Source organism: Neomonachus schauinslandi, chromosome 7 (assembly GCF_002201575.2).
Source record: "Neomonachus schauinslandi chromosome 7, ASM220157v2, whole genome shotgun sequence".
Taxonomy (NCBI): domain Eukaryota; kingdom Metazoa; phylum Chordata; class Mammalia; order Carnivora; family Phocidae; genus Neomonachus; species Neomonachus schauinslandi.
In genome coordinates, this window is record NC_058409.1 from 89,542,560 (window position 1) to 89,569,932 (window position 27,373).

A 27,373-nucleotide genomic window follows, 5' to 3' on the forward strand; every position below is an offset into this window, starting at 1 on the left:
GACCAGGGCAGCTATCTGCTGGAGCAGCTAATGAGGCAATTTCTTAAGAAGGGATTAGGACCACCGGTGGCCTGCCACATCGAGAAAATGTGTCTCTTTGTTTCTGGTAAGAATCAAAAACGACTCTGTGACATACAGTAATAAAAACGAACGACAGCTGCCACTTATAAGCACCACTGCTACATCCCGCTTCTTCCCAAGCTTCACACCTGCTCTGTGCTACCAGCCCCCTCAGGCAGCATGGGCTGCGGGACTTGAGCAGCTCTCTTCTCTGATACACTTTTGTAACTTCACCTCCCGTGCAACTGCAACCCGTCCCCCCTGCCTGAGCCACCACAGCCCCTAACCTCTGACCCCCTCTAGGAGTCTGTGTTCTAATTCCCGATTGAGAAATCCTCTTACACGAGAACGTTGTAATCTGCTCTTGGTTAGACAATGGAAAGAATTGGTTTAAGAGAGAAATGACACGTATCTTAAATGTTTTATGTCCACTTAAAAAACATTCACCAATCTTTTGACCCTGAAGCAGGGTTTTATCATTGAGAAACTCTGTTGGCGTTCTCCTTCACTTTCCTTGCATAAACCGTGTCCTTACATAAATCAACCTGAGAGTTCCAGTTTTGGGTGACTTTAACGTGGAGTGAGAACTGAGACCCTTTCCACGTGAATGTGGAATCCTCAAGGACGTCCCCCTGCACCACCCTCCCCACCCCCTGCCCCTGCCCCAAGTCTTTTCAGTAAGGAGTCTTGCTCATATCTAATTCGGGAGCATTTTGAGGAAGGGGTGGCAACCTGCTGTTATCAGGTCTCTGCAAAGTATACAACTTAGTTGGACTAGAGTTTCTCATTTTTCAATCCTATTTCACTGGTTAGCTAAGTCTCAGCATTACAGCATAAAGCACAGCTGACATAAACAGGTTTGGGAACACATGTCTGACTACCAGTAGGCAGATTACTCTTGACCTCTGACTCTGAGGGTCACGGTAACTCTAGTATCAGGATGTTAACGAGAGAATGGGGAGAATCAGTGAAGAGTTTCTTGCAGACTGGTTCACTCCCACATTCATTCCTGATTGAATGATCCACACTTGTGCTGTTCCAGGTGAGGGCCTCGAAGGCCTGGACAACAGGATGGTAAATAGCTGTGTAAATCTCCTTCTCATAGCTGATGATGGTCTCCCTTTGCTGAGCTGAAGGCTGAACAAGGAATGCCAGATCCTTGGAAATTGAGAAGAGTTTATGATAAACACTTCATTTATGCAGCCTTGGCTCAAAGCTATGGGAAAACATGTCAGCCCTGTTCTCAAAGATATTATATCCTATTCAGAACACCTATATGAAACTTCCATTTTTGAAGATTTACCACGCACCCCTTTTCTGCATACATGAACTCGTTCTGATCCAGTATGACTTACTTGCACATATTATAGATTTAATTTCGACAACAGCCCCATGAGACTGTTTAATTATGCTCCTTCACCTGAGAAATAAAGAGGCACTGAGTGGTAAGGACCTGGCCTGGGTCTACCCAGCTAGAAACTGGCAGATTCAGATATATTCTGTAGGGATTCAATAAAGGGCTGGCTCCAAGGGGTCTTGACTTTCTGATCATCCTCACAGATCCTTTCCACATTTCTCAATTTTTCTCCTCTAGAATTAAATTCCATTCTGACTGTGATCCCAGCCTCCAGGCTAGTCAGCCTCAATCAAGTAGAAAGAAACACACATCAATACTTCTGAAAATCAGCCTTTTAATCTATTTGAGCCCAACGAGTGGGGAAAGAACTAAATCATTTTCCCCCCTTGAGACTGTTTATAAGAATAATGGGTCAGAGGTGTCTCTTCCATAGGAAACTGACATCCCCATGTCCTCAAGAGTTTGTTTTTGTTTTTTTTTAAAAGCATAAAAGTGGAATTTCAACTCATGTGCATGCCACACATTTCCCCACCCCACCCTGCCCACCCTCTACAGGTGCAGGTATTCACACACCAAAGAGACTCCTTTCGGTAACTGGGGAACAGAATATGGAAAAAAAAAAAAATCCATCCAAGTGGCCACAGATACCAGAGATAACCAAATGCAGTTTACACTCACAACATCAGTCAACTCATATGCAGAAAGGGACACTTTTCTAATTGGAATCCAGAGCCAAAAATTACAAATGGCAGAGACTTGAGCTATCCATATAGATAATTTAAAAACATCCACTGGACACTCCCCTTAATTACAAAAGTATGCAAACAATCTTGATATAAATGGAAAACAGGCAGGCAGCTTTCTCCCTGGGACACAAGGGCATACCTAAAATTCCCTGGATGAAATCCAGGCCTGGACCATTGCTGCTCCCTTTTGGGACTAAAGGGGAAGGAAGAGGGTGAGCAGCAGGGGAGGGACCCAGCTTAGGAGCAAGTGGGGAGACCATGGAGCTGCCCTAGGGACCAGAAACATGTTGTGTTGGTGTGTGGCCCCTGATGGGGGAACTCAGTGGCGAGTGGGCCACTAGTGAGCTGCAGAGAAGTCTGAATGCTGTGCACCCCTCGGGAGCCTGGAAGATAGCTGTCCAAAGACAGGAGAAGGACTGCTCTGCTTTGCTTCCCCCACGGAAGGCCTTGGGACTGATGGCAACTGTGTGGGAGGCGGTGAGACGTGATTATTTTAGTGCTGCGGAGAAGGATGCTTTCTGTCTGGACCTAAGTGCACAAACCGCGTCTGGTGTTCAAAGGATGACTCCCCAGTTAAAACCAGAGCCTCCACCAAGAGATGCTGTTGCCACACAGCACAGGGGCTGAGGCACGTTGGTGGGGGGTTCAGAGAAACAAGGGGGAAGAGAGGAAGGGGAACTCTCCACCCGCCCAGTTTCCAAGGGGCAGACCTGAGTCCACCGCTGCTACCCAACAACCGGGCATCTGCTTCTTAGGAGAAAAAGAAACTGGTGGGGGTGAGGGACTTGAGCCCGGTCTCCGGGATGGGCGAGGAGGGATAGAGCAAAAGCGAGGGTTCCATCTATGGCGCCACATCTCAGGGGCTCGCCTGGGAAGTACCATCCTTTGTTGAAGGCGCCGAGTGGAGGCACCTTTGGGCAGTGTGACCCATAGCGGAGAGCCCTGGTCTGTGGGCTGGTTGCCCAGGGGAGAAACCAAGTGATTGGTGCCTCTAAATGGTGGGAGCTTCAAGATTGTCAAAGCCTGGCTGAGAGCTGGTCGACGTGGATCCTGGGCTGTTCCCCTAAGAAGGAAGGGACTGCAGCCCTTCCGGGCATGGTCCCTGATATCCCCGAACCCACCCTGCCTGACTCTTGGGGGCTCCCCAGGAAAAGGGGCACCACAACTTCAGGCAGTGTAATTCACCTAAAATTAAAGATGGGGAAAAGAGGTAGCTGCAAAACCGTGAGCCACCCCCTACCACCCCCAACCCCCACTTTGGGACGCAGCCAGATCCTGGACCAGATAAGAGGGCAGGAGGAGACAGGGTGCTGGAAGCAGGGCTGGCGGTCTCCTGGGTCCTCGGCCGTTGGGCCGGGTGCGTTGTCAATGCATCTTGCCCAGCTGGATCTTCTTCCAGGCCTCCGAGGCTGTGAAGATACAGGAGTCCAGAATGCCGGCCACAGTGAAGGTCCCACCGATGATGGCACAGATCTGAAAGGGACGGTGGTCAGAGGTCAGTGCTGGATGGAGCGCCAGGTCAGACCCCTCCCAGATCACGAGACGAGGAGCTGTGCAAGTACGGACACTCTAGCAGGGTCTGGAACATACGCAGCTCAAAAAAACCCCCACTTATTGGATGATGAATTTAATAATAATAAAAGTAATCATTATCAGCTCCTTTAAATCCCTTAATCACCTTCTGAATGAGGAAGGGGATTATGAGACCCATTTCATAGGTGAGGAAGCCAAGGTTTAGTTAGGTAAGTAAGTTCACACAGTAAATAGCAGAGCTGTGACTTAAACTCAGCTATGTCTTCACCCTCGAGCCTGTGGTTTTAACTTCCACTCTAAACTTACCAGATTTTTACAATCCTGTTTGCAGATGAACAAATGGAGGTTCAGAAAGGCAGTGGCACTGGCCCAAGGTCACACAGCCAGGAAGTGGCAATCCTGGGACTTGAACCCAGATCAGACAGGTCCAGGCCTAGTGCTGCCTGTGACGGGGATCTGGGAGGGGCTGAATAGGCAGCACTGGCCTGGATGGACTGGAGTGAGAAATCTCTCACTCTCAGAAGCTTGCTCTGTAGCAGGGGGATGGGTAGTAATCACATAATCATACCAACAAATGCAAAATTACAAGTAAGGCAAGTGCTACAGAGCACAGGGGGTCTATGGTGCTACCAGAAAGCTTATGTCAGGGCAGAGTTTCTTATGGCAGTATCTAATTTGGGGACCAGAAAATTCGTTGTCGTGGGAGGGCCGTCCTGTGTGCCGGGGCATGTTGATTAGCAGCCTCTTGGGCCTCCACCCAGGAGGTGCCAGGAGTACCCTTTCCCTCCTGCCGTGACAACCAAAATGTCTCCAAATGCTGTCACATGTCCCCTCGAGGTGAAAACTGCCCCCTAGTGAAGAAGTAGGGGGGATGATAAGGAATGTCACCTGCTGCATGTCTGTAGCTCATGACTTCCTACATGACGAAACAGAGCTCACATAGCACTTTCTCTGTGCCAGGCAGGGCTTGAGAATCCTCCTCCCTCTCGAATCCCCAGGCCAACCTTAGGAAGTCCTACTCTTATACATATGTGACAGCCAAGGAAACTGAGGCACAGAGACACTGAACCACTTGAATGATGCCACAGTCCTTGGTGGTCGAACCGAGAGTTCAAAACTCTGGAGTCTGTACTCTTAACACGACACTCTGCTGCTTCTCAAGCATGAAGCTTCGCCACCAAACTGACGACTAACTTCGCTTTGAAGTTGTTGGGACTCCACTTGTGACATACCGAAGTCATGCTATGTTTTACTCAAAATTTTCTGGCCTACCTATCGGTTGCTTTCTGGTTCCATAAAAGAATCAAAGTATAGATGATGGCAGATCAAAGAAGTTCACAGAAGGTTTGAAGGCAACTTTAAATGTATTCTGCCTCTCGAGCACATACGTTACGCCATCCACAAGAACCCCTACGACCTGTCACCCGTGTGCCATGCCTCAGTCATGCACCCGCGTGAGGCCCAGACAAGGAAATCACTTTTCCAAGGTCACACAGCAAGTGCGTGGCAGAGCGACGTCTGTCTGCCTCCAGGGCTCTCACTTCTTCCCCCCCATGCTACAGTGAAGGAGCACTTAGATGACCACAGGATGCAGAGGAAGCCCAGTTGAGCAGTCCCAGAGGGCTCCCGAGACCGCCCCGGAGGCACCACTGGGTGGCCGGCCAGCCACTGACAATCGACCACTGGAGGACTCTGAGAGACGGCGGTGCCTTAATGGACCCTCTGGTGCCCAGTGGAGGAGGCCAGGAGACATAGCGGAGGTGAGAGGAAGTGCAAATCAAACCAGGGTTTATTTTTAAAATGATATTTCCATGAGATGAGCTAAGCAGAGGCCTGTGAGGCCCGCGACAGACAGAGCAGGGCTATACGGATGGGCTGTAAGTGAGGCAGCTGACATTCCAGTAATAACAGCCCCCCAGGGAGTGAAGAGGATGGGGGGCGCTGGGGGGATTATCATGAAGTGTTCTCAGCAGGCAAGGCCTCTCCCTGCCAGCCTCAGAGCATGACGCAGGGGCACTTCTCAAGGACGATGACGGCAGGGGAGCTGGTTTATTTCGGCAAAGTGGATCAGATGATGGGAGATTTTACACCACAAAATGCTTTTAGAGCTTGGATCAGAGAAGAGGAAATTGTGACTTAAGTGCAATGGAGCAAAAAAAAAAAACAACCCACATACAGACACGCACACCCCACCTCCTGTATCTACACACACACACACACACACACACTTTGGAATCCGAGCGTGCCTATGATTCACAAACACCTGGCGCCTAGTCTGAAGCCTCCGTTTCCTGGGCCGGCCAGGAGCCAGAGGAGACAACACATGCATTGAGGTACACAAGAAACACAGCTGCGGGGAAGCAGGGGCCCTGGGGCACGCAAGCCACTAAGCCACTGACCCCATCCGAGTGAGCTGCTGTCAGCCCAAGCCCAAGGAGGCCCTGTAGTGAGCTCCCATGTGCATCTCCAGATACTACCCAGCTCAGCAGCACATCTCCCATTATCCGACATCTGTCGAAGGTGCTGGTCACTGGTCAAATGAGGGGGATTTCTGGCACATTCTGAGGTGGGGCGAGGCACCTCAAAAGCTGAAAGAAACCTAGCAGCCTGCTTGATGCTGCTATGGCCCCCTGCTTTCATTATTTTGCCGTTAGCCTGCTCGGGCCTTCCTGACACACTCATAATCATAGGTGGTGACTGGTGTGAGGTAAAGCAGGGGTCATGAGGAGAGGGGTCCTGGGGTGCTCTCAGGCTGTAGTGCTCCTTGGATTCTGACATGTGGGGGGCCACAGAAACCTCCAACACCAGGAGGTGACCACATCTGGACTTTCTAAGGCAGTGCCTGTCATGGCCGCCTTGGGTCCTGAGAAGGCCACAGTTCCTACATCTGAGGCACAGGGAAATACATGGAGCTACGAGACTGCACCAGGTGGGGTGTCTGTCTTTGGATGTAGGCTGTACACTGGTGATGGCAAGGTAACAGGCTTCACCACCATCTGTAGAGCAGATCTCAAGAACAGACTAAGGCAAGGGCTGCTGAAAGGGAGGATGGTGGCCTGGCACCTCGCTGACCCATGGGGATGCGCCAACATGAATACAAATGAATAAAAGTGAAGATAAAGCCAATCATACACCTCCTCACTGGACGTGGCGCAGGGGGCCCTGAGCAGAGTGGTGAGTGAGTGGAGGTGAGTGCTGGGAGGTCTGCCTGGCAGAAAGGGCTCAGCCTTGGAAGCCGAGTCGTGGTTGTCACTCACTCACTTACTCTAGCCAGGGACAGACTTTCTGGGTCTCAGCTTTTTTCATCTATGACATGGGGAAACCACCCCTACCGCTGCCAATTGTCCTACTGCAGGAAATGCCTCCGGAGCTCCCAGCACTTAGTAGGTGTTCAGTAAATGATACCTAATCTAATCTTGCAGTTGACCAGAAGGCTCTGACCTTGTTGCTAAGATCTGAGATGTTTCTAAGATCTGAGACCCACTCTAAGAAGAACAATGGGTAAAATACCACTTATTTCCCAGAGCCAGCCTCTGGGTCTCAATTTTCCTTTTTCTACCTGGCTCTTTTAGCTGAGAACAAGCCAATTCATAGAAAGACAGGACAGCAAAGTTGTCCTAGGCACCACATGCAGATTCTTTGCAGCGGCCCAGGTCCCAAGCACTGCAAGGGCGCATTCGGGATAGTTGAGACCTCAACAGGGTATTTCCTCAGCTAAGTGCCAAGAAGTGTTTGTGATGAAGCATATCCCTCGGGGGCAGAGTACCTAGGCCAGAGGTTCTTTCCATTCTTTGGCCAGTCAGGGAACTCTTCAGTCTCCCCAAGACTCTACCTCAACCCTGAACGCCAAGAAGATATCAGAAGTTCCTGATACAAAGGTACTTCTGGCTGGGACCCCTCCTGTCGTGTGCCCTTGTGTCATCCTTACTTTCCATACCTCTGTTTCTTTACTTTAAAAAATGGGAAGGCTAATCCTCAGCCCTCAGGACTGCTGTCACATTGAAATGAGTGTGTCACACACACCGCCGTGAATGCCTGTTCCCTTGCTCCCTCACCCCTGCCATGGTCTTGTATCCTGACCAGGCCATGAAGCAGGGGGACAAGCTCAGGGGAGGGTGGTGAAGGAGCAGGGCCACTGAGTCAGAAAGGGCGCCACAGCCAGCACATGCAACCCTACTCTGGTCAGCAGCCCTGGCTCTGGAAATGGAAACAAGGACAATTCGATATCCGGGCCCGGTGGGCCTGAGAGGAGCGCATACTTTGCTTTCATCAGAAGTCATCAATAATGCCCCTTTGTTGTTTAGCAGAGACTTCCTGTGGTTCTACCAGCTTCCCAACCTCCTACTATGGCTAGAATGAAGTCAGCTTCTCTACCTACCTTGAAAAGAAGATGTGTATGTATGTGTGTGTGTTTCCCTTACAGTTTAATTGCGACTCTTAATTCCTTATAATATGGAAAGGGTGTGTTCCAGCCGCACTGGCTGGAGAGCTGAATCCCTCTGTTGTTCCACCAACACGAATGCTTTCCCAATCCATCACCCCCCCCCCCCGTTTACTTTTCCACAGTGGGCAGTGGAGAAGCACGACACACACACACCAACACGGGGGTGGGGGTGAAGCCTGTGGACTCTGGAGTAAACACTTCTGTGGTCAGATCCCAGCCCTGTCACTGTGGCCAGGAAAGCCAGGTCACCCCTCCAAGCCTCAGTTTCTCTCATCTGTAAAATGGGGCCCCCCTGTGAGGTCCACGATGACCTCTGTCTGGCTGACCGCTGTACCACAAATGCCTGGGAACTGTTCATTCACTGTCCTCAGCCAGGCAGCACTGCTTGAAAAGCTTATGGAAAAGGCACAGTATGAGGAAATAAATAATGAATCGGAGTCCCATCAGATGCCGGAGGCGGCAGACAGACTGGAGCCGCGGATGAGAACACCGAAGCTGTGGCTTCGCAGGGGTGGGGGCTGTTGTGGGAGGGAAGCTGATGATGACTGGGCCCTGGAAAAGTGGGGGAGGACAGGGCGTGGTGGTCTCCATCCAGTGGCATCACGCCTGCCAGACCCCCCACTCCCACCCTCCGGACAGGAGCCTGGTGGGAGAACTGAGTCCTCTCCCCACCACTCTTAGAATGGCTGCAGCTGCAAGACACCCGCTCCCCTCCCCCAAAGCCCACCCAGGTTGAGCACCTACTATGTGTCAGGCCTGAGCTGGCACTTTCTTCGGCCTTCTCACTCCATCTGTGCAAATACTAGGGAAATGGGGCGACCCCCATTTCACAGATGGGGAAGCAGAGGCTCAGAGAGGGACAGACTTATTCAAGGTCACACAGCTACCCTAAGGCGAGGGTGAGGAGAATCCGGGTCTGGAAGGCTACAAAGGGCCTGCTTTTTTCTGTTAGAGCCCCTGCTTCACCCCCAACCTGAAGGCTCCCCTCAGTCCCTGTCTTCATACACAGATGGCTTCTTTATATTTACTTTCTCAATTCTGTTAGGTTTTACATATCAAATGTCCTGAAGTAAGAGGACCCCATCAACAAAGTTGTGTGGTTGTAAAAATAAGTGTAGTTTGTAAAGGGAGCTCTCTCCATTCATTCCAGTATTCCTTATATGTCTCAGAATCTGTCTTCAAAAAGCAAGCACCAGGAGTTTCCAAAGCAACTGAGAGATCTGTGTGCAGACCCAGTTGGAGCAATCTGTCCCTGGTACACACCTTCTAGAAGATCTAGCTCTGCTCAAACATCTGGAAAGACTGGAACCAAAGTTTTTTACACATGTCCAGCCCTGAATAACTGAGCTGCTACTGCTAATGTGGGCTCTGTGTTACAACTCACATAATAGAAACTGTTGTGGTATGGGGGTGGACGGAGGCGTATACCCCTCCATCCATCTGCTCAGTGTTTGATGCCTACTTATCACCTACCTGTGCTGCCCCAGGTCTGGAGACCAGAGATGACTAAGGCCCTGCCCTGTTTTCCTGGAGCTCATGGTCCAGGAAAGAGAGACACACCAAGGGAAGTCTGAGTAGGGGAGATTCGGGTCCAGCTACAAAGCTGGTCTCTTCCCTACTCATACAGCCTTATGGGGCAAAACCTCCCCAGTTTTGTCACTCATGCTCACAATGTCACCTTGTTTCCTGCTATAACATTTCCTCCCGATTCCCAGCAGGGAGTCACTGTATCAAATCATCCTGGCGTCCCACCAAGGGCTCCATGGTTTCTGGGGACTCTGTTGCTGGGACATCTTCGAGAGCCTTTATTTTGGAGGATGGAGGCTCCCAAGCTAAGTGGTGGGACTGGGAATGGGGTGGGGGATGTGACAGAAGCAGGCTCTGCGGTCAAGTCCCAGCCTCGCCATTTAGTGGCTGTGTGACCTTGGATGAGTTTCTTTACCTCTCTGGACCTCAGTTAATTCATATATAAAACAGGACTGATATCATCTACCTTGGAGGGTTCCTGGGACAGTTAAAGGAGATAATTGTAAGATTAATGCTTAATAAGCGTAGCTATACGATCACTTCTTCAAGCAGCTGCCTCTTGTATATTTCTGTGTACCTACATCCAGTACCTACATCCAGGCTAGGCCTTGTGCTGGATGCTGGGGACACACAGGGGCATCAGACCTGGAGCTCATCATAATCAGGCCTGGCAATTATAAAGTGCAATCTAAAGTTTGGGGGATTATTTCACGGCAAGGAGCACCTGGAGGGCAGGGATTATGTCTAGTTCAGCTATCCCTGCTGCCCAATGGACGCATGCCATTACCAGCTGGTACTTTTTGGTGGGCAAAAAGTGTCACTGTCAAACTGGCCCAATGTGGTACTTTCTGACTTCTGGCTGTTCCTCCCTTACGGAATAAAACACACAAGGAGAGTGATGTGACACCGCTGAAGTCATCCAATCTGTCACCACAACCCACTTGAAGGCAATCCCAAAAAAGGGGCTCTGGCAAGTGGCAGGGGCAGGGGACAAATGTGCGTGTGTGGGAGGGGGCACTTTGAAAGGGATCACTTGCATGTTGTTAAATACCATCTGTTTATTTCTTTAGTGGTGGAATTTTCTGGAATAGCACAGAGCGGAAGTCTGAGCAACATGCCCCGGGTGCCTAGAGAGAGAAGCCCCGTGCAGGCTGGTGGAGACTTCCAGGAGGAGGGATCCTCCTCTGTTCAGACTCGGGATGTCCAAGTCCTTTGCAGACCATGAGACCCTAGAGGGGCAACCTCGAATAAGCCAGGTACTTGACAGGTACAAATGCGTCAGGGAGGCCCCACCCGCCTCTCCCCTCCACACCCACACCCCCTTGAACGGCACCCCACCTCATTCCAGCCCACCCACAGCTGCCTCTGAAGCCCTGCAGCCGCCACATGACGACATCCTGGCCTCTGGCCTAAGCCCTCTCTTAAACAGCCCCCGTGAGGAGCTATTTGCAGAGGTCCCCATTTGGGGTTTGGGGGCTTTGCACACAAGTGTTTGATTTTAAAAAGAGAGAAAGAGAAGTCACAGCAGGTGCCTCCACTTCCATCCTGGCCCCACCCCGCGCTGCTAGGGCTCCTGGGGCTCTTTGTGCTGTGTGTGTCTGCATGCGAGCGTCATCCCCACATCTGCTGTCTCGTCTCGTGACAAGGGCCTTTGAAGCTCCACAATGACGCCATCTGCCAGGGACAGCCGGTTGGCTCACTTGGGGCTGACCCCCACGGTTGCCGTGGCAACCATGATGGTGGCCCGGGGCCTTCAGAAACACCACCAGGCTCATGCTGTCAGGAGGTTCCCTCAGCATGGCCCATGCTCGGGCAGAGGTGGACGGGGCCGAGATGGAGGCGAGGCTGATGGCCAAAGGCAGGAGGAGAAGGAAATGGAGTCATGGAGGTATCTGGCCTCTGGGTTACGAAGGACAGGCTCTTCCCCTGTGACTTCTTGGGACCTCCGGCTCTCAGAAGTCCACCCCCATCAAAAGAGGCCACATGGCCTTCACAAAACATGCCATTGTCGGGCACCTCTGCACATACTATTCCCTGTGCTAAGACCCTCTCTGCTTCACTCACCAGTCTAGAAAATGTCTCTGCATCCTTCAAGACCCATCTCTGGGTTTCCTTCTCCAAATGTGCCAAACCAAAGGCAGCTGTTGCTCACAGTGCCCGGTGCACAGCTCCAGTGGAAGCCCTGCTGGACGGGACTCAGGTCTCTGCGTGCTCACACCTCTTCCCCACCAGCTGGGACCAAATTCAGCTACCTCTGTTGCCCAGCACGGGGCCTGGCACGTGGTAGATTCTCGTAAAAGTTTAGCGAATAAATGAAGTTGCTTCATTTCTCAGCCACTTGCCAAGGGGTTTTCACACTCAGAGCCTCAGCTATGTGGCATATGGGAGCAAAGAAGAAGGGGACATGAAGAGCCTTCTCAACCCTACAATGAGACACAGACAAAGGGGGTTTCTCTCTCACTGCCAATGCCGCAGACCCCAGGGCCTCTGAGAAGCGAACACACGGCACAAACACATCGACTTGTGTCTTAGTCTCTGTCTTACTCCGGGTATGCGGTAGGAGCGGTGGGGTAAAACAAACAAACAAACAAAAAACAAAAAGCCCAAACCATTTGGGGTGCTACCCTATACGGCCTTGGGTAAAATTACTTGCTCACAAGTCCCCTCGCTTTTGGGTCAAAGGGTTTGTGCGTCACCCCCCCAGCGGCTGACCCAATCTACCTGTGTACCAGATAGTGGATAGAGGTCCCCTTGCTGTGCGTCTTCCCGATCTCTATTGTGGCAGGTCTGTGATTTCTGCCAGTCTGATAGGAGCAAACTGGGTCTTGTATTTTGAATCAAATTCCTCCAATTTCTAGGGAACTCGGGCATCTTTTCACGGCCAGTATCGTCTCTCCAATGGTCAAGTCCTCACCCATTTTTCTTTCTGGTCGCTTAACTTTTTCTTACTGGTTTGTAGGAATTCTCTCAATATAAATTCTGAAGATTATTCCTTTCTTGTACATGTGACAAATACCTTTTCCCAATCTGTGTCCGGTGTCTTAGCTTTATGGTAGGTGCCCTCTGTTGACCAAAAGTTTCAAATTTGTATGGAGTCAGAGAGTAGCATAAGTCTGTTGTGAGGCTCACATAAGCACTAGGGTTCTGATACCCTTTGCACCCACATGGCTTTCTATCAGGCAAAGAGCTTCCCTTTGATGATGTCCTTTGGGTCCCATGAGGCCTGTGAGGCAGGCGGAGTAGGGCCTGTTATTGCTATGTAGTGGATCATAAGATAGAGACATTGTTGCGGACATCTGAACTTTTTGCCTCTTAATATCCACCCCTCTGTTTTCTAGTAACTGACCCCTGATTTTTCTCTTGGGGAACCCCGCCCCTCACAATCTTTGTCCTTGTGATCCAGCTGGGGCTGGTCAACTGGGATACCCCTTTCATTCTCTAGGCCGCGAGGTTGGAATGGGAGCTCAGTGAGGCCAGTGACAGTACTATCCTATCCAGGACTCAGGTCAAATTACTAAGAAGGAGGCACTTTCTATTAGTAAATTCTTTTTGAAAATGAAGCCAGTATAGAGGAAAACAGGACTAAAAAAACGTCTATTCTGGACAACATTTGTGCCTGGATCTAGCCATGCCTGAGGCTTACCTAATATCAAGCCAGCTGGATGTGGGGTTCTGTCTTTTCTGTAACAGAGTTGTGACTAATACAAATCTAGTGAGAGCCAGAAATGAGAGATCTGGGACTAGACCCCCGATCTTGAATCATTTTTAAAAGTATGAAGAGGTACAGAAGCATAAGGACCTTTAAGGCCTCAGTTTCCAAATCTTTGCGGTAGGGATAATCACCCCATCTCCTCCACCTCAGCTGACTCTGGCTTATGAAACATCTCTGGGCCTCCTGGCTGAAGCAGGGTGCTGTAAGCCTGCTGTTCTGCCCCCAAGGACACTTTGAACGGGAGGCCAGGAAATAGCATCCTTGACAGAAATACTCAGCATCAAAGAAAAATGACATCAGCTTGAAGCTGCCCCAAAGAAAATCAGACTTCATGGAGACAATGGCAAAAAAAAAAAAAAGGAAAAATAAAAAATCAAAGAAAAAAAGAAAAGAGAACAAGCAGGCAGGAAAGAAAGAAGAAACCCGACAGTACAAGTAGCTGTAGTTGGAAAATAGACATGGGAAAAAAATGAGTTAAATCTTCACTGTAACATTTCCACAGAAAAGGATAAACCCTGCTAAACCCATAAAAATAAGACACTGGAGAGAATCACAAACATCTCATTAAGCCATACAAACATCTGCTTAACAAATTACATTCATTTAGTGACATTCCCCTTTGGAAAATATTTTCTTGATGACACGCCGTCGATATTGACATGATTCTGATAACATTTCTCAGCACCCTAGGGATCACCACCTCCTGTGTACAGCCCGAGATCCTAGCCCTGCGGGCTGCCTCCCACTCCTTCAAGAGCCAGCAGGGTGCCAGGAGAAGGGGCACATGGCAGGTGCCCCCCGACTCACCGTGGTGATGAACCTGTACAGCGGCTGCTGTCTCTCTGTGTACTTGACCGTGATGGGGCTAAGGTCATAGCGGAACCAGATGGCAGGGATGATGCGGCCTGTGTGGCTGTAGGCTACGTACTCCTGGGGTGGAGGAGGGGAGAAGGGGGACGTGAGCACCAGACACACAAACCATGGCTCATGGTGGGTGGGGGGTGGATTGCAGAGGGTCCTCTGGCGACCCACAACAAGGGGCCTTCTTCTCTCTCTTGCCTGGAGCCAGACTCCCCCAGTTCCTCTCACCCCTTCCCCTGAAGGCTCTGCTGTCAGCAGCTGGATGGGCAGCATTGCCGGGGACATTTTCAACTCTTTTGGCTGCTTGAACATTGACCATGTGACCTGGAAGCAGCACCAGAATTGGAGAGCAGAGATGTAAAAGGACTGGTGTGATCTGGGCTACACCGGAGTAAAGGTCTATTTCCCCCTCTAATTCCTGGCCATGCAAAATCCATTCATTTACTCATTGTTTGCTGAGCACCTCTTGTGGGTGCTCGCTGCTGGGGACCCTGAGGGGAGGAATCTCTGCCCCATCCCCAGAGGGGGGTCACAGTCTGCAGAAGGAAGCAGATGTAGAAGACTATCCACAATACCGCCACATTGTCCATGCCGTGCCACAGAAGCCTGGAGTGCTGTGGGGGCCGGCGACGAATGCCCAACTCTCCCCAGGCTGGCTGGAAGGCTTAGTGAGGAGGGGGCATTCTAGGCCACATGTGACATCCTGAGGGGTGTGTGTGGGTGTGTGTGTGTGTGTGTAAGAGAGATGAGTATAAAGGCCATGTGGGGACTGGGCATCTTCAAAGAAGGAACACACAGAACTGGAAAGACCAAGGGACCCTAGACAAGGCTTCCTGAGACAGCACTTGGCTGGCTGGGATTAAAAGGATGCTAATGAGCTGAATTAACATGTGTCCTCTCTGGTCTGGGCATTTGCTGTCTGGGCCATTCTCACTCATCCACAATAACTGTAGACCAGACTAAACCACAGGGGGTGCCCCCAGTCCCAAATGCTAGGGCCCACGCTCCGATGCTTCTCCAGGGATGACCCAAGACCTACCCGCCCTGATGGACTGCAGCCGGCTCTGACAGGCACGGCCCACTTTTTCCCAGGGCAGGCTGGGGCCAAGGCCACAGAGAGAGCTGAGCAAGCTGTTCTGACTGCTGGGTCTCTGCCAAAGCCTCAGGGGAAGGAGCCTTGGGCAAAACAAGATTAGCTTTCTCCAGGGAGAGCTGATGGGGCAGAGTGACTGTCTGGGTCAAAGCCCAGAGCGGAGGGATAGAGGAAAATAATGAAAAATAGCAGCGGTAGGTATTTACCCAAAGCCTCCTTTGTGAACAAAGCAGTTTTTAAAACATTGCCTCATTTGATAGTAATCTTATGAGGTGGGAACCATCCTTTTTACAAATGAGTAAACAGAGGCACAAAGTGGTTACATGACTTGTCCCAGGCCACACAGCTAGCAAGTGACTGACCCGGGTCTGCACCAGCAGTCTGCTCCAGCCCCACCTTTTCTGCTCAGATTGCATCCATATCCCAGCCCTTAGATGCAGTCAGCACCTGACAGTTACAATGAGATGCCCTTCAAGAGACAGTGAGTAAAAGACACAGGACTCCCTTCAGAAAGTTACACCAGAGCATCAATCAGCACAGGGAGATCTAAGCAGAGGGACCTCAAGTCACCTGAGAGAGAGCAGCTCCCAGCCCGACAGACTCAACGGCCCCAGTTCAGGCTGAGTGGGTGATGTGAGCAAGAGGCCAGGCTCTGGAACCAGAGAAGAACTCGGTTCTAACCCCCACTTGGCCACTTTGTAGCTCTATGACCACCCCTCAGTGCCAAGACAGTGTCACTGTCCCCAAATCTGTAAAATGGGGACAATGACATTCCCAGTCAGAGCTGTCATGACTGAAAAGATGGTAGAGGTAGAGAGCTTAGTATAATATCCAACCCATAGTAAGTGCTCAATAAATGGTATCTACTCTATTATTATTATCAACTGTGCTAAACAACATATCACCTATCAGGGGTTCGGGCAGCTCTAGAACAGGAGGAAAAGGACAGTCCTGGTGATAAAGGGATCCACTGGGGTGTGCCTCAACTAGCGTGTTGCAAGCATTCGTGTCCATTGGCAGGGTCATCTCCCGGGAAGCCAGAGGCCGTCTCAGCTTGAAACGACTGTTAGTCATCCCATTCCGTGGGCTCTGACCATGCTCTGCTTCCCATCAAGGCCTACCTGCTTCTCCAGGACTTTGCGTATTGGGGTCCTAGGACATTCCTATTAACCAATGGCCATCTGGTGATTTTGGATACAGTGCTTGTACACCAGGAGCGAGAACATCTGTTGTGTGTTGACGAATCAGGGTCCTGAGTCTGAAGGACTGGGGCCAGATGCAAGGCTCTTTCTCAACAGATCACAACCCATCTCCCGGTTAGACTTCCTCCCCTTGATGCTGAGACTAGCCTCTCATCTTTATCCAGGGACAGAGCCTGGCCAGAGCAGCGCCCCAGGAAAGGCTCCCCAAAGAGAACCAGCAGGAATGGCGCTCAGATACTCGTCACTTCTCCTTAGAGCCAGGAGAGGGCGCAATTGCACACAACTGGGCCCACGCACCGCGTACCTTGTTGGCCACCGTGTACTGGTAAGAGTACCGCTGCTTGCCGCTCTTGTCCTCATAAACCGTGGGCACGATCTTCAAGATGTAGTCGTGGGAGGCGAGAGCTGCAGGAAGGACACAGCAGGATGAAGCAGGGGGACAGGCACTGCCCAGCTGGCAGCTCTATGTCATTTCAACCCTAAACCTGCTTGGCATTGTTGGGAGGCTGTTTCCAAATTTTCATCACCAAACAACCCCTCTTCATTTTCTCTCTTTGGACACCAGGAATTGAGTGACTCCGTCCATCAGGATCTTTATTCCTGCACTGTATAGGATAATAAAATTCTGGAAATGACCCAAATGTCCATCAATAGGGCAAACATTGAAGAGTGGGTACTGGGAGAAGCCACTGTCCAAGAGGTATTGTTAAGTGAAAAGAACCAAGTTACAGAACGGCGTTAACAACATGTTTCCATGTACTGGGGGCAGGGAAGACTCACTCCCTCTGTATGCATGAATATATAGAATTTTCTGGAAAGATACCCAAGAAACTATTAGCAGTTTTAGCCTCTGGGGAAGAAGGCAGGATTTGATAAAGATCACATTTCATGGTGCACTCCCGGTCCTGTATGAATACTGTTGCTTTTGAAATAAGCTGGGTTTTAAGTTTTAAAAAGAAAGAGCCCACGATGGGGTGCCTGACTGGCTCAGTCGTTAGAACATGCAACTCTTGATCTCCGGGTTGTAAGTTTGAGCCCCACATTGGGTGTAGAACTTACTTAAAAAAAAAAAAAAAGTTTGTTTTTTTTTTATTGAAAAAAAAGAGCCAATGAACCAGAGAAACTGCATTTATGAAGAACTGTTTAATTTCTTTCCTCATTTTCAATTAATGGGAGATCAGTTTTCCCTCCACCTTGCCCTGTCATATTGCACTGTAAAACTCTTACCCACCATCGCTGGACGGGGGGAGGCTGCAGAGAGCAGGGACCGAGCCTTACTCATCTCTTGTCCCAGAACCTTGCATAGGGCCTGGCACAGAGTGGAAAGTAGCAAGTGCTTACTGAATGAATGAACGGATGGAAGGATGGCTGGTCAGAGGCATGAATGGAAGAATAGATGAATCAGCTTCTGATAAGCATGAGGTAACCGGAATCAGATACTAGGCTGACAGAATGCTGGCCCAAAGCTGCCAAATAGCACCCAGGAAAGGTATGAATTCCCTTGGATCATGCTTCTGGGATGTTAGAGACGCTCAGTTATACTTGCCTTCTAAAATGTTGGGTCAGGTATCATGGAGTGAAAACAACACAGAAATTTAGTCTTTTGTGTTCTAATCCTGGTCTACTGGCTGAATCAGTTCTGAGTCCTTGGACTTGCTTGCTATAAGAGGTTAGGGGATGCAGATGGCATTCATGGACTCTTCCTGCTAATACTACATCTTTGTAAGGAAAGGGCAGTGTTTCCTGAACTGTCTTGAGACCTGACTCCTCTGAAAACCTCAGAAAAGCCCTGCAGCCTCAGGGAGAAGCCCATGAAGACCCCAACACCCCTCTGCTCAAGCCCGCAGTGGTCTTCGGGTGTCAGGAGCAGGAGAGTCACCCAGGATTTAAAAGGCAGACACTTGGGCCTCACCCCTACTCAATGGTTCCAGAGTGGGACTCAGAATCTGCATTTTAAACCAGGAGCCCGAAGACCATACTTGAGATACAGTGCTCCAAATGCCCATCGCCCTAGGTTAAACACTTGAGGGAATGAAAGAGTGAAAGCCTTATGAAAATCACACCTGTAATAGTTCTGTTAAAATTTGTACAAAATACAGATGATCATAAAGAGAAAAAAATAAAAACCACCCACAAATCCACCATCCACAGAAAACCATGGATTCACATTCTTGTGTGTAAACTGCTAGACTTATATTTATACATATATTTATGTTTTCTTAAAATGGCATCATACTGTACCCTTTTCTAAGAACTAAACACCACAGATACCATTTTAGGTCCAAGACACAGAAAGTAGTAAGTTCCACTCTGTTTGTTTTATTTGCTGCAGTATCCCTTAGCACAGTGCCTGGCACACAGTAGGTGCTCAATAGATGTCTGCTGCCTGAATGCCAGCGAAGTTCTGACCCATCTGCACGTATCCCACAGGGCAGCCACATAAATGCACTCAACCCACCCCCTGTGGCTAGACACTGACACTGTTCCTCATTTTCACTGTTATAAACAATGACCTAATGGACATTATTTTCCTAAATCTTTGCACACTCTCTTAATTATTTCCTTAGCTTACTCTTCTATGAGTAGAAACGATGACTCAAAGGCAATGACCATTTTTAAGGCCTTTGATACAATTTGCCAAATGCCCACTAGAGACATCGTGCCTAATTCCACCCACGTGGACTCCTTGTCAGTGGATCCCTCCTAGGGGCTGCTGGCTCTGACCTGATCCAGGCAGGCCTACATACACTTTATGCTCGCAGCCTCCCTCCCTCCTAACATCTTGTTATGGAAAAATTCAAACACATGAAAAAATGGGGACTCCCATAACGAACCCCCCTCCCCACGCCGGTCTCCCATTCCCCAGTTTCAGCAATTAACAACACACGGTCGATTTTGCTTCCTCCCTACCCCATCGTTCACCCTACTCTGTTTTATCTGGAAGCAAATCCCAGACATCACATCAATTCATCCAAAAATATTTTAGTTATGTCTCTATAAAAGATAAAGACTCTTAAAAAAAATCAAAACACAACAACCACAATGTCATCATCACCACGGCTAAAACATCCACAGTTAGTCCTCAGTATCTGCAAAGAAAGTGGTCTGTGCTGGAAGAAAAATCGGTTACTAGAAGTGGGAGTTCCTTTAGATAAGGTGGTCAGGGAGGGCCTCTTGGAGGTGGTGGCATTTGCGCTGAGACCTACATGACAAGCAGCAGCCCTCACTGGGAAGGTCTGGGAGCAGAGGGGCAGCAAAGGCAAAAAGGCCCAGCAGGGAGGCCAAGCTGGAGGGCTGAGGGAATGAAAGCCAGCCCTACCCTTGGCTGCTTGTTGTCTGATCTAATGCATTTTCTTTCCACTGAAGCCAGCCTGAGATGGCTCTCCTCATGAGCCCTAGAGCAGGCAGGGTTTTCTGCCCAGATGCTCTACTGGTTGACACCGTCTGGGTCCTTCCGAGCTCAGTTCTGTGTCAGTATCCGAGCCAACCGCGAGCGGGTGTGGACCACCGCCTTGGGGCAACGTGGGTCCTTCCACAGAACTATACCAACAATGACGCCAACATCAACATGGGAAGGATCATCTCCCTCTGTCAGAATCAGACATCCGCATGAAGACAAGGAGGCCCCGCCGCGTGTTCCTACGCTGCTGGAGGTGGCGCGAACGGGCCCGCACCCAAGGGAAAGCAACGGGACAAGGGAAAGCAAATACCATAAATATCGCAAGCATTGCCGTGATGGTAAAAGACTAGGAACAGACATTTTCCACGAGACGACAAGGCCTTAATAAAGCATGTCAGAGTGCGAGATGGGCAGGCGCGCCTCCGTCGCCACTGGAAACACTGTCCACAAACCGTGGTCACATAAAAATGCCAAGGACAAAAACCAGAAGGTAAAGTGTCATCCACTGGCTTTGAGACGATGACTTCTGCTGATGGCTGAGGGTTCACAGGGACATGGAGAAATGAAAAGTGTGATTTGTTGAGGGTGGGGGATCGCTCATGGAGAGATGTTTTCTTTTGCTTGAATTTCTGACCATCAGAGAGCAGAATGTATTTTTTTTTTTTTTAAAGATTTTATTTATTTGACAGAGAGAGACAGTGAGAGAGGGAACACAAGCAGGGGGAGTGGGAGAGGGAGAAGCAGGCTTCCCGTTGAGCAGGAGCCTGATGCGGGGTTTGATCCCAGGACCCTGGGATCATGACCTGAGCCGAAGGCAGACGCTTAACGACTGAGCCACCCAGGCGCCCCGAGAGCAGAATGTATTTTAAGAAACAGTGAGAAAACCCTTGTGGATAAAAAAGGTGAGCTCAGGTGAGGAAATAAGGAAAGTTAAGGTCACCTGTGCCGCAGGATCCAGGGGGTGGATCCATTTAAGCAGACAAGTCTCCTGAACCCATTCTGTGCATGCATCCAAGGCCCCGTATGTGTGCACACGTGCGTGTGTAGGTGTGCAAAAATTCATTAGATCAGGCCACAGACAGGCGTGCATAGGTGTGTCAGTGTGTAAAGACACGGAGCCCTCCTTAGTTGGGACCGAGGTGCCAGAGAGCTGAGCAGGTGGAGGGCTCAGGGAGGGGGCATTCATGGGTGGGAAGGGCTCCAGCCCGAGGAGAGTGTGGGGTTGGGTGGGCGCCCCAGGTGGTCAGACCTGACTGGGCCACCCTCAGCCCTGTTCTCACGGTGCCTGCTGCTGGAACTGGGACGAATTCGGGCTCCGCCATGGCTCCCTGCAGGATCTTAGGCGATTATCTCAACTAAGAACAATTCGGTGGCAGTAATGATAACAATAATGATGATAATGGCTGGTACTCACTGAGCTCTTATGATGTGCCTGGGGCTGTCAGATCCTTTCCCCGGGGAGGGTGGGGACAAGCCACTTACCTCCCCTTGTCTGTCAGATAGGGCTAATTCCACCTTCCTCATAGGCCCGCTGTGGGAAAGGAGCATTCACAGCTGGGCTTACAGTGAGTGCTTGATACGCGTTCCCTTCTTCTCCCCCTTTCCCTGTTCCCAGTTGAGATATGGGATACATACGGTTGGAGGTGAGTCTGTCTGCTCCCCCGAGAGCGTTGAAAGCTCCGTGGACATTCTGGACCTGTGGAGAAGCACAGCAAGAGAACTGACCCCAGGATGCCACTTCCTCCAGGCCTGGGCCTGGCCGCGCGAGGGGATGGCCAGGTGCAACCTGGTGTAGGGACCTTACCCAGCGTGGTCTATCTCACAGAGAAGCTGTAGGGAGCAAGAGACCGACATAGGCCAGGCCTGGCACGTGGTAGGCACTAGCCTGCTTCCCATCTTGGGCCCCTGTAATATACCACTCTATCCTGCCGTACTCCTAGTCATCTCATTTAGTGCCCCTAATGATGTACTGTTGAGCCCATTTTACAGAAGAGCAAACCAAGGCTTGGAGAAGTGCTGAAGCTTGTCCAGTGTCACACAGCTGATGAATGGCTGAGCCAAACTCCAAATTCAGGTATCTGACCTCAAGCCTGAGCTCTTTCCATTAAGCCACTTTGGAAATACAAGTAAAGGTGGATCTGGGTTCCGGCACACGCCTCCTTAGATCCCCTACAGCCTTCTGAGGCTCCAGGGCTGCTGGCCTCCTACTGTATCTGCTGCAGAGAACATACAGCAGCTGTGAAGAGCCCTCTCCTCACGGCAACGGGCCCCTGAAAGGGCCTGATGTAGAGTGGGGCCGAGGGCCACATCCTCCCTATTCTCTGAGGATGAGGGGAAACCATGTCAGCTACAGGAAAATCTAAAGCAGGGCAAGGCATGCCTGGTACATGGGGCATGCCACCATGGGTATGGTTAACAGGAGTTGCCAAGCTAGTCACCCTGGAGGGCTTCCTGGAAGAAGAGACACACTAAGATCTATAGGAAAGTGGAAAGTTAATCAGGCAAGCAGCATTTGTGAAGCATGACCCCGGAGACCAAGGAATAAACAGAAGCCCGTGTGTCCCCAGGGGGAGGGGGTGAGGTAGGTGGGGACAGGCTCCTGCAGAGAGGGCCACTTCAGGAACAGTGGGAAGCAGCTGGGTGACCTGGTCCTTGATCCCTGTCTCAGGTGGCTGATGTTTATTGAGCACTTAACAGAGCTGCACACTCTTAACAAGCCCAAAGAAAAGGGAAATTTGTCCACTGCTGCCTTAGGGAAGGACAATCTGAACCCAAGAGGATGGTGGTTATGGAGACGAGAGCTAGAATGTTCCCTCCCATAGTCAATGTGTCATGGTTTTATCTCACATTCATTTGTATGATCATGTGATTAACTTTTGTTTTCCCCTCTAGATTGTACGTTCCACATGGGCAGGGACCATGCTCGTCCTCAGCAATGTGCACAAGGCACATAATGTTCATAGCAGGAGCTCAATAAATATTGGTACATGGATGATGGATAATGGATGGGTAGATGGAACCTCAGCTAAGTTCTTTTTTTCATTTAAAGAAAATCCTATTTTGCCCATAATCATGACCAGGCAGAAGGCTGTTTCTGTCTTGTTCAGCCAGCGGCACATAGCAACACAAGACTGTCCCCTCTCCTCCCCCTGTCTGTCCCCTTCCTTTCCCCCTGCTGCCCTATCTCCCTGGCCCTGGCCGCAGCCCTTCCCTCACCTCCGGTCTGGCCTCACGGCCCATCTTCCACACGGCAGGTGGGTGCTCCAACACAGCAACCAGCCCCAGTCAGCCCCACCTGCCCCACCTGCCCGAATCCCTCACCCCCCGTAAAACTCAGCTCCCTGCTCCCCTTCAGGGACTCTTCTGCACCCTCTCCAACTCTGAGGAGCACTCACTTCCCAGGCCTTGCTATAGAACATCATTCTGGTCATGTGGACATCTGCTGACCCATTTTTTCTAAGAGGAACCTTGAGGGCCTTTTATATGAAAATGACCATCTGCATGTATCATAGAGTTGAAGATGTGTGAGATGCCCCTTGCCCATGAGACTTCCCTGTGAGGTTGGCCAAATCCTTCTCACCTTTCAGGGGCTGGCTTACATGTCACCTGCGAGGTCACCCTCCTCTGGGAAGCCCTCCCTGACTTCCCAGGCTAGGAGGAACCCTGCCCCTGCTCCCATATCACTGCCCAGAGTCCCATGCCTCTCTTGTCCTTAACCCTCCTTGTCCTATATGATCATGCTTATTTATTTGATCTCTTCTCCTGAGAGCAAGAGTCCTGTATCATTTACCCATCATGTAACCCCAGGGCCTGGCACAGAGCAGAAATTTCAAGGTCTGATGAATCCATGACTGTATGAGGCACAGTAATGGAAACCTAGGGCCAGACATACCTGGTTTCTTATAAGCTGTGTGACCTTGGGCAAGTTACTGAATCCCTCTGACCCAGTTTCCTCATCAGGAACAACAAATGCCATCCAGCACCCTTAAGGGAGTCTTTGTGAGGATTAAACACGGGGTCACCTGTAACGTTGTTCTCTAGGTAAGAAAGAGCAGGCTTCCGGCGTCCAGAGTTCCCAAGTGGAAGGAGTGTGGCCTGGTACAAAGACTGGGTTTGAATTCTGGCTGTGCAGAGCCGAGTGACCCTGGACAGCCTTCCCCTGGCACACCGGAGTTCACAGTGACTTTTTTCCCAGGGCCGCGGTGAGGATTTGCCGAGCTGGTGGGTCTAAAGGCAGCTCAGGCACTGCCCAGCGCTCAGTATAATGGAGGGCCTGCCGCCCACCACCTGCCTGTGATTTGTCAGCTCCCGTCCCACTGGGGGTGGGGACCACCCCACATTCTGTCTTCTCCATGGCTGCGTGAGCATGGCTGCTTTGTCTTGCAGGGCCTGGTGCAGAGTTAGGTTACAGAGAGCAACAACAGCGGTAAGAGCTCATTTCCTTGACTGCTTACCCTCTGCCCAGCACTGATCTAAGGGCTTTATGTGCAGGAATTCATTTTATCTTCACTACAAGCCTCTGAGGCAGGTACTATTTACTGTCCCCATTTTACAGACGAGATAACTGAGGCTCAGCAGGACTAAATCATTTGTTCAAGGTCACACAACTAGTACGTGGTGGAGCCAGGACTTGGATCTGGAAAGGCAGGCTGGGGAGCCAACACACGACGACCCCGAGTGGAGAGCTGGGGCCCCGTGGGTGGTGAACCCTGTGTGAAGGGAGCCCACAGTCGCAGGGCAGGCTGTGCTTCACCGAGTGTGTAGGCAGGGAGTCTGGCTCACGGCACCCACGGGGTGGCCAGGCCTTCTCTGTTCCCAAGCCCTGTCTCCAAGAGGAAGAGCTCTGTGGCCTCCCAAGGGACTGGACAGGTGATGACTGGCCCCTCAGGCTGGGCCCAAGGTGCCCACAGGGAGAGCAGCAGAGGCGATGTGGAGTGGAGAGAGGAGGTGTGAGAGTGTGCATGCGCCTGAGGCGCAGTGTGCCCTCCGGAGGGCTCACGGGGGAGGTGGTGCCCGAGGTGCGGCCCGAAGCCAGACTCTTGATGCAAACTCAGACTCTGCAACGGACTGTACCTTCCCCGTGCCTCAACTTCCTCACCTGTAAAATGGAGACAATAAAGTACCCACCTCTTGGGCTGCTAAGAGAGTGAAAGAAGGTCATGCTTTTAAAGTATGGTAATTGGCAGGCCCACGTGAGTGGGGTAGTGCGGGCAGGAGTGTGTATGTGAGCTGTTCCAACATGGGTGAGTCTGCGCGCGTCCCTGGGTGGTGTGTGTGCGCCGTGTCTGTGCAAGAGTCTGGGTGTGTGTACATTTGGTGTGTGTGTTTAGGGATGGATCTTACGGTATACGTACGAGCACGCGTGTGTCAGGGTGTACGTCTGAGCGTGTGTCTCATGAGTGTGTGCGTGAGTCTGAGCAGATGGCTGTGCACATAAATAGCGTAATGGTGTGTGTGCTGTGCTTGTGGGCCTGTGTGAGCCCAAGGTGCACACCACCATCCCTGGGGGGAACCCCACCCTCCAATATCCTTAAGCAGGAACCAGGATTCTCATCGAGCAAGGCTTGGTGGCCGGACCCGGGGTTCTGATCCCAGCACTGTGGCAGGACCAGTTACCTCCCTACTCTGGGCCTCAGTTCCAGAATCTACCTTCAGGACTACGGGGAGTAGTGGAGAAAAGAGAACATCCAAGCTCCCCTTCCTGCAGCTGGTGGAGAGCAGGTGGTTTGTGTTGGGTTCCCATACATGGCTGCCATGGGTAGGCAGCTGCTGGGCTGGGCCTGCTGGAGGTGGCCCTCTCCATCCTCACCGAGGACTGTCAGGAGGCTTCCTTCACCATGGCACCCCTACTTGGTGGGCGTGGGCACTGGGCTGGAAGGCAGAAGGAGCTGTAGAGGCACCCAGGCTGGACTCCGGCATCAGACAGATCTGCCGGGGGACCCCCAGACAAGTGGCTTCTCTGGGCCCAGCTCCACAGCTCTAAGGCGTGGTGCCCCCCATACATCATAAGGCCTCACTGGCATGGAGAAAGTGCTAGCACTTAGTACTGGCTCATGAAAAGTGCGTCCCTTTCCCCAGGCTCCAGGTCTCAACCCAAGGGTCCAAGGGCATGGTACTATCAAAACTGCAGGCCCATGCTCCGAAGGAATAATACAGAGGCGCTGTTGGACAGAGACTCAGAGGAGGTGAGCCCTCTAGATGTTATCTTTGTGCCCAGAGAGGACAGAAGGCTCCAGGTGACACAGTCCTGGTGCACCCACCCCAGCCACGCTACCTGTGTGTACCCTGCTCACCTGTAGTGTGTCCCCAAAGGAGAGCTTGTGGATGACATGGGTCATGTCCGGGTTCTGTGGCTGGGCCGTGGCACTGTGTGTAGACACGTGGAAGTTGCCAGGGACCTGGGGGAGAGATGCGAGTTTCAGGAGTCTAGCTGGTTGCCCCAGAGGTGGGGGGCAGGTCTTCACCCTGGAGTCAGACAGATCTGGATTGGGATCCCAGCGTGGTCCGAGCCATGGGACTTTGGAGGAGCTACTGCCCTTCTCTGAGCCTCAGGCCGCTTGTCTGTAGAACGGGGGCAGGAACAGAAGCTACCTGAGGGGGCTGCAGGGATTATGGGGTGAGAGAACACAGCTGGGCACCTGGCCCAGGCCAGGGCTCGAAATGGCAGCCGCCCACCAGCTACTTCCCGGCTGTTGGCCCCATGGTGGGTTGAACCTTTAGGCCCACGGACCAACTGAACCTCCTCAAAATCCAAATGAACACTACTACTCACCCACATTTGCCCCACCACCCCAGACTAGGGGATCCTTGAAGGCAGAGCTATGCTGGCCTCCTTTCCTCCCTGGGTCTCCCTGGATTCTGCTGGGGCATCTCTGTGGCAACAAAAGGCCCCTGCTCTACCAAGCTACTCAGGCCAAACCCTTGGCATCATCTTGGCCCCGTCTTTCCCTCACACCTGACCTCCTGCCCACCAGGAAAGGCGTTCCGCTCCACCCTCATGACGCCTAGCACCTGACCTTCTCAAGCCCCCACTGCTCCCCTGGACTGGACAGTGGGGGCAGCCTCCCCACTGGGCTCCCAGCTTCTGCCTTGGCACCCCCAGGCCTTTCCCCAACAGCAGCCAGGGAGGTCCTTTAGAACCTAAATCTGATTGTGTCACTCCTCTGCTCACATCCTCCTCTGTGTACTCCCCCTGGCCATGCCAGCCTCCCTGTGACACCGGGAACGGTGTCAGTGTGGTCCGGTGTGCCTGCGACCCCTTCCTGGAACCCTCTTTGACGTGGCTCTCCCTGGTCTCCCTCAGGCCTCTGCTCAGGGAGCCTCCCAACCCCCCTTCCCCAAACCAGCACGGGCCACCTGATCTTTATCTTGTTCTATTCTGCTTCCTCACCGGAGAACGTTGGCTCCACGCTGGTGGGGAGTTGTGTCCGATTTGATC

The 27,373-nt window shown here is 51.4% G+C and overlaps 1 protein-coding gene across 1 annotated transcript in view; it reads right to left on the bottom strand.

The window, feature by feature from the left end:
* Positions 1-1,734: 1,734 nt before the first annotated feature.
* Positions 1,735-27,373, bottom strand: part of ERGIC1 (endoplasmic reticulum-golgi intermediate compartment 1) — a 103,247-nt gene continuing 77,608 nt past the window's right edge. The window contains exons 6-10 of the mRNA XM_021698386.1: positions 26,229-26,333; positions 21,571-21,631; positions 16,840-16,940; positions 14,187-14,309; positions 1,735-3,636 (exon numbers count right to left, since the gene is read on the bottom strand). Coding sequence (XP_021554061.1) covers positions 3,529-3,636; positions 14,187-14,309; positions 16,840-16,940; positions 21,571-21,631; positions 26,229-26,333 — 498 coding nt within the window. The 3' untranslated portion in view covers positions 1,735-3,528. The remainder of the gene's footprint in view (positions 3,637-14,186; positions 14,310-16,839; positions 16,941-21,570; positions 21,632-26,228; positions 26,334-27,373) is intronic.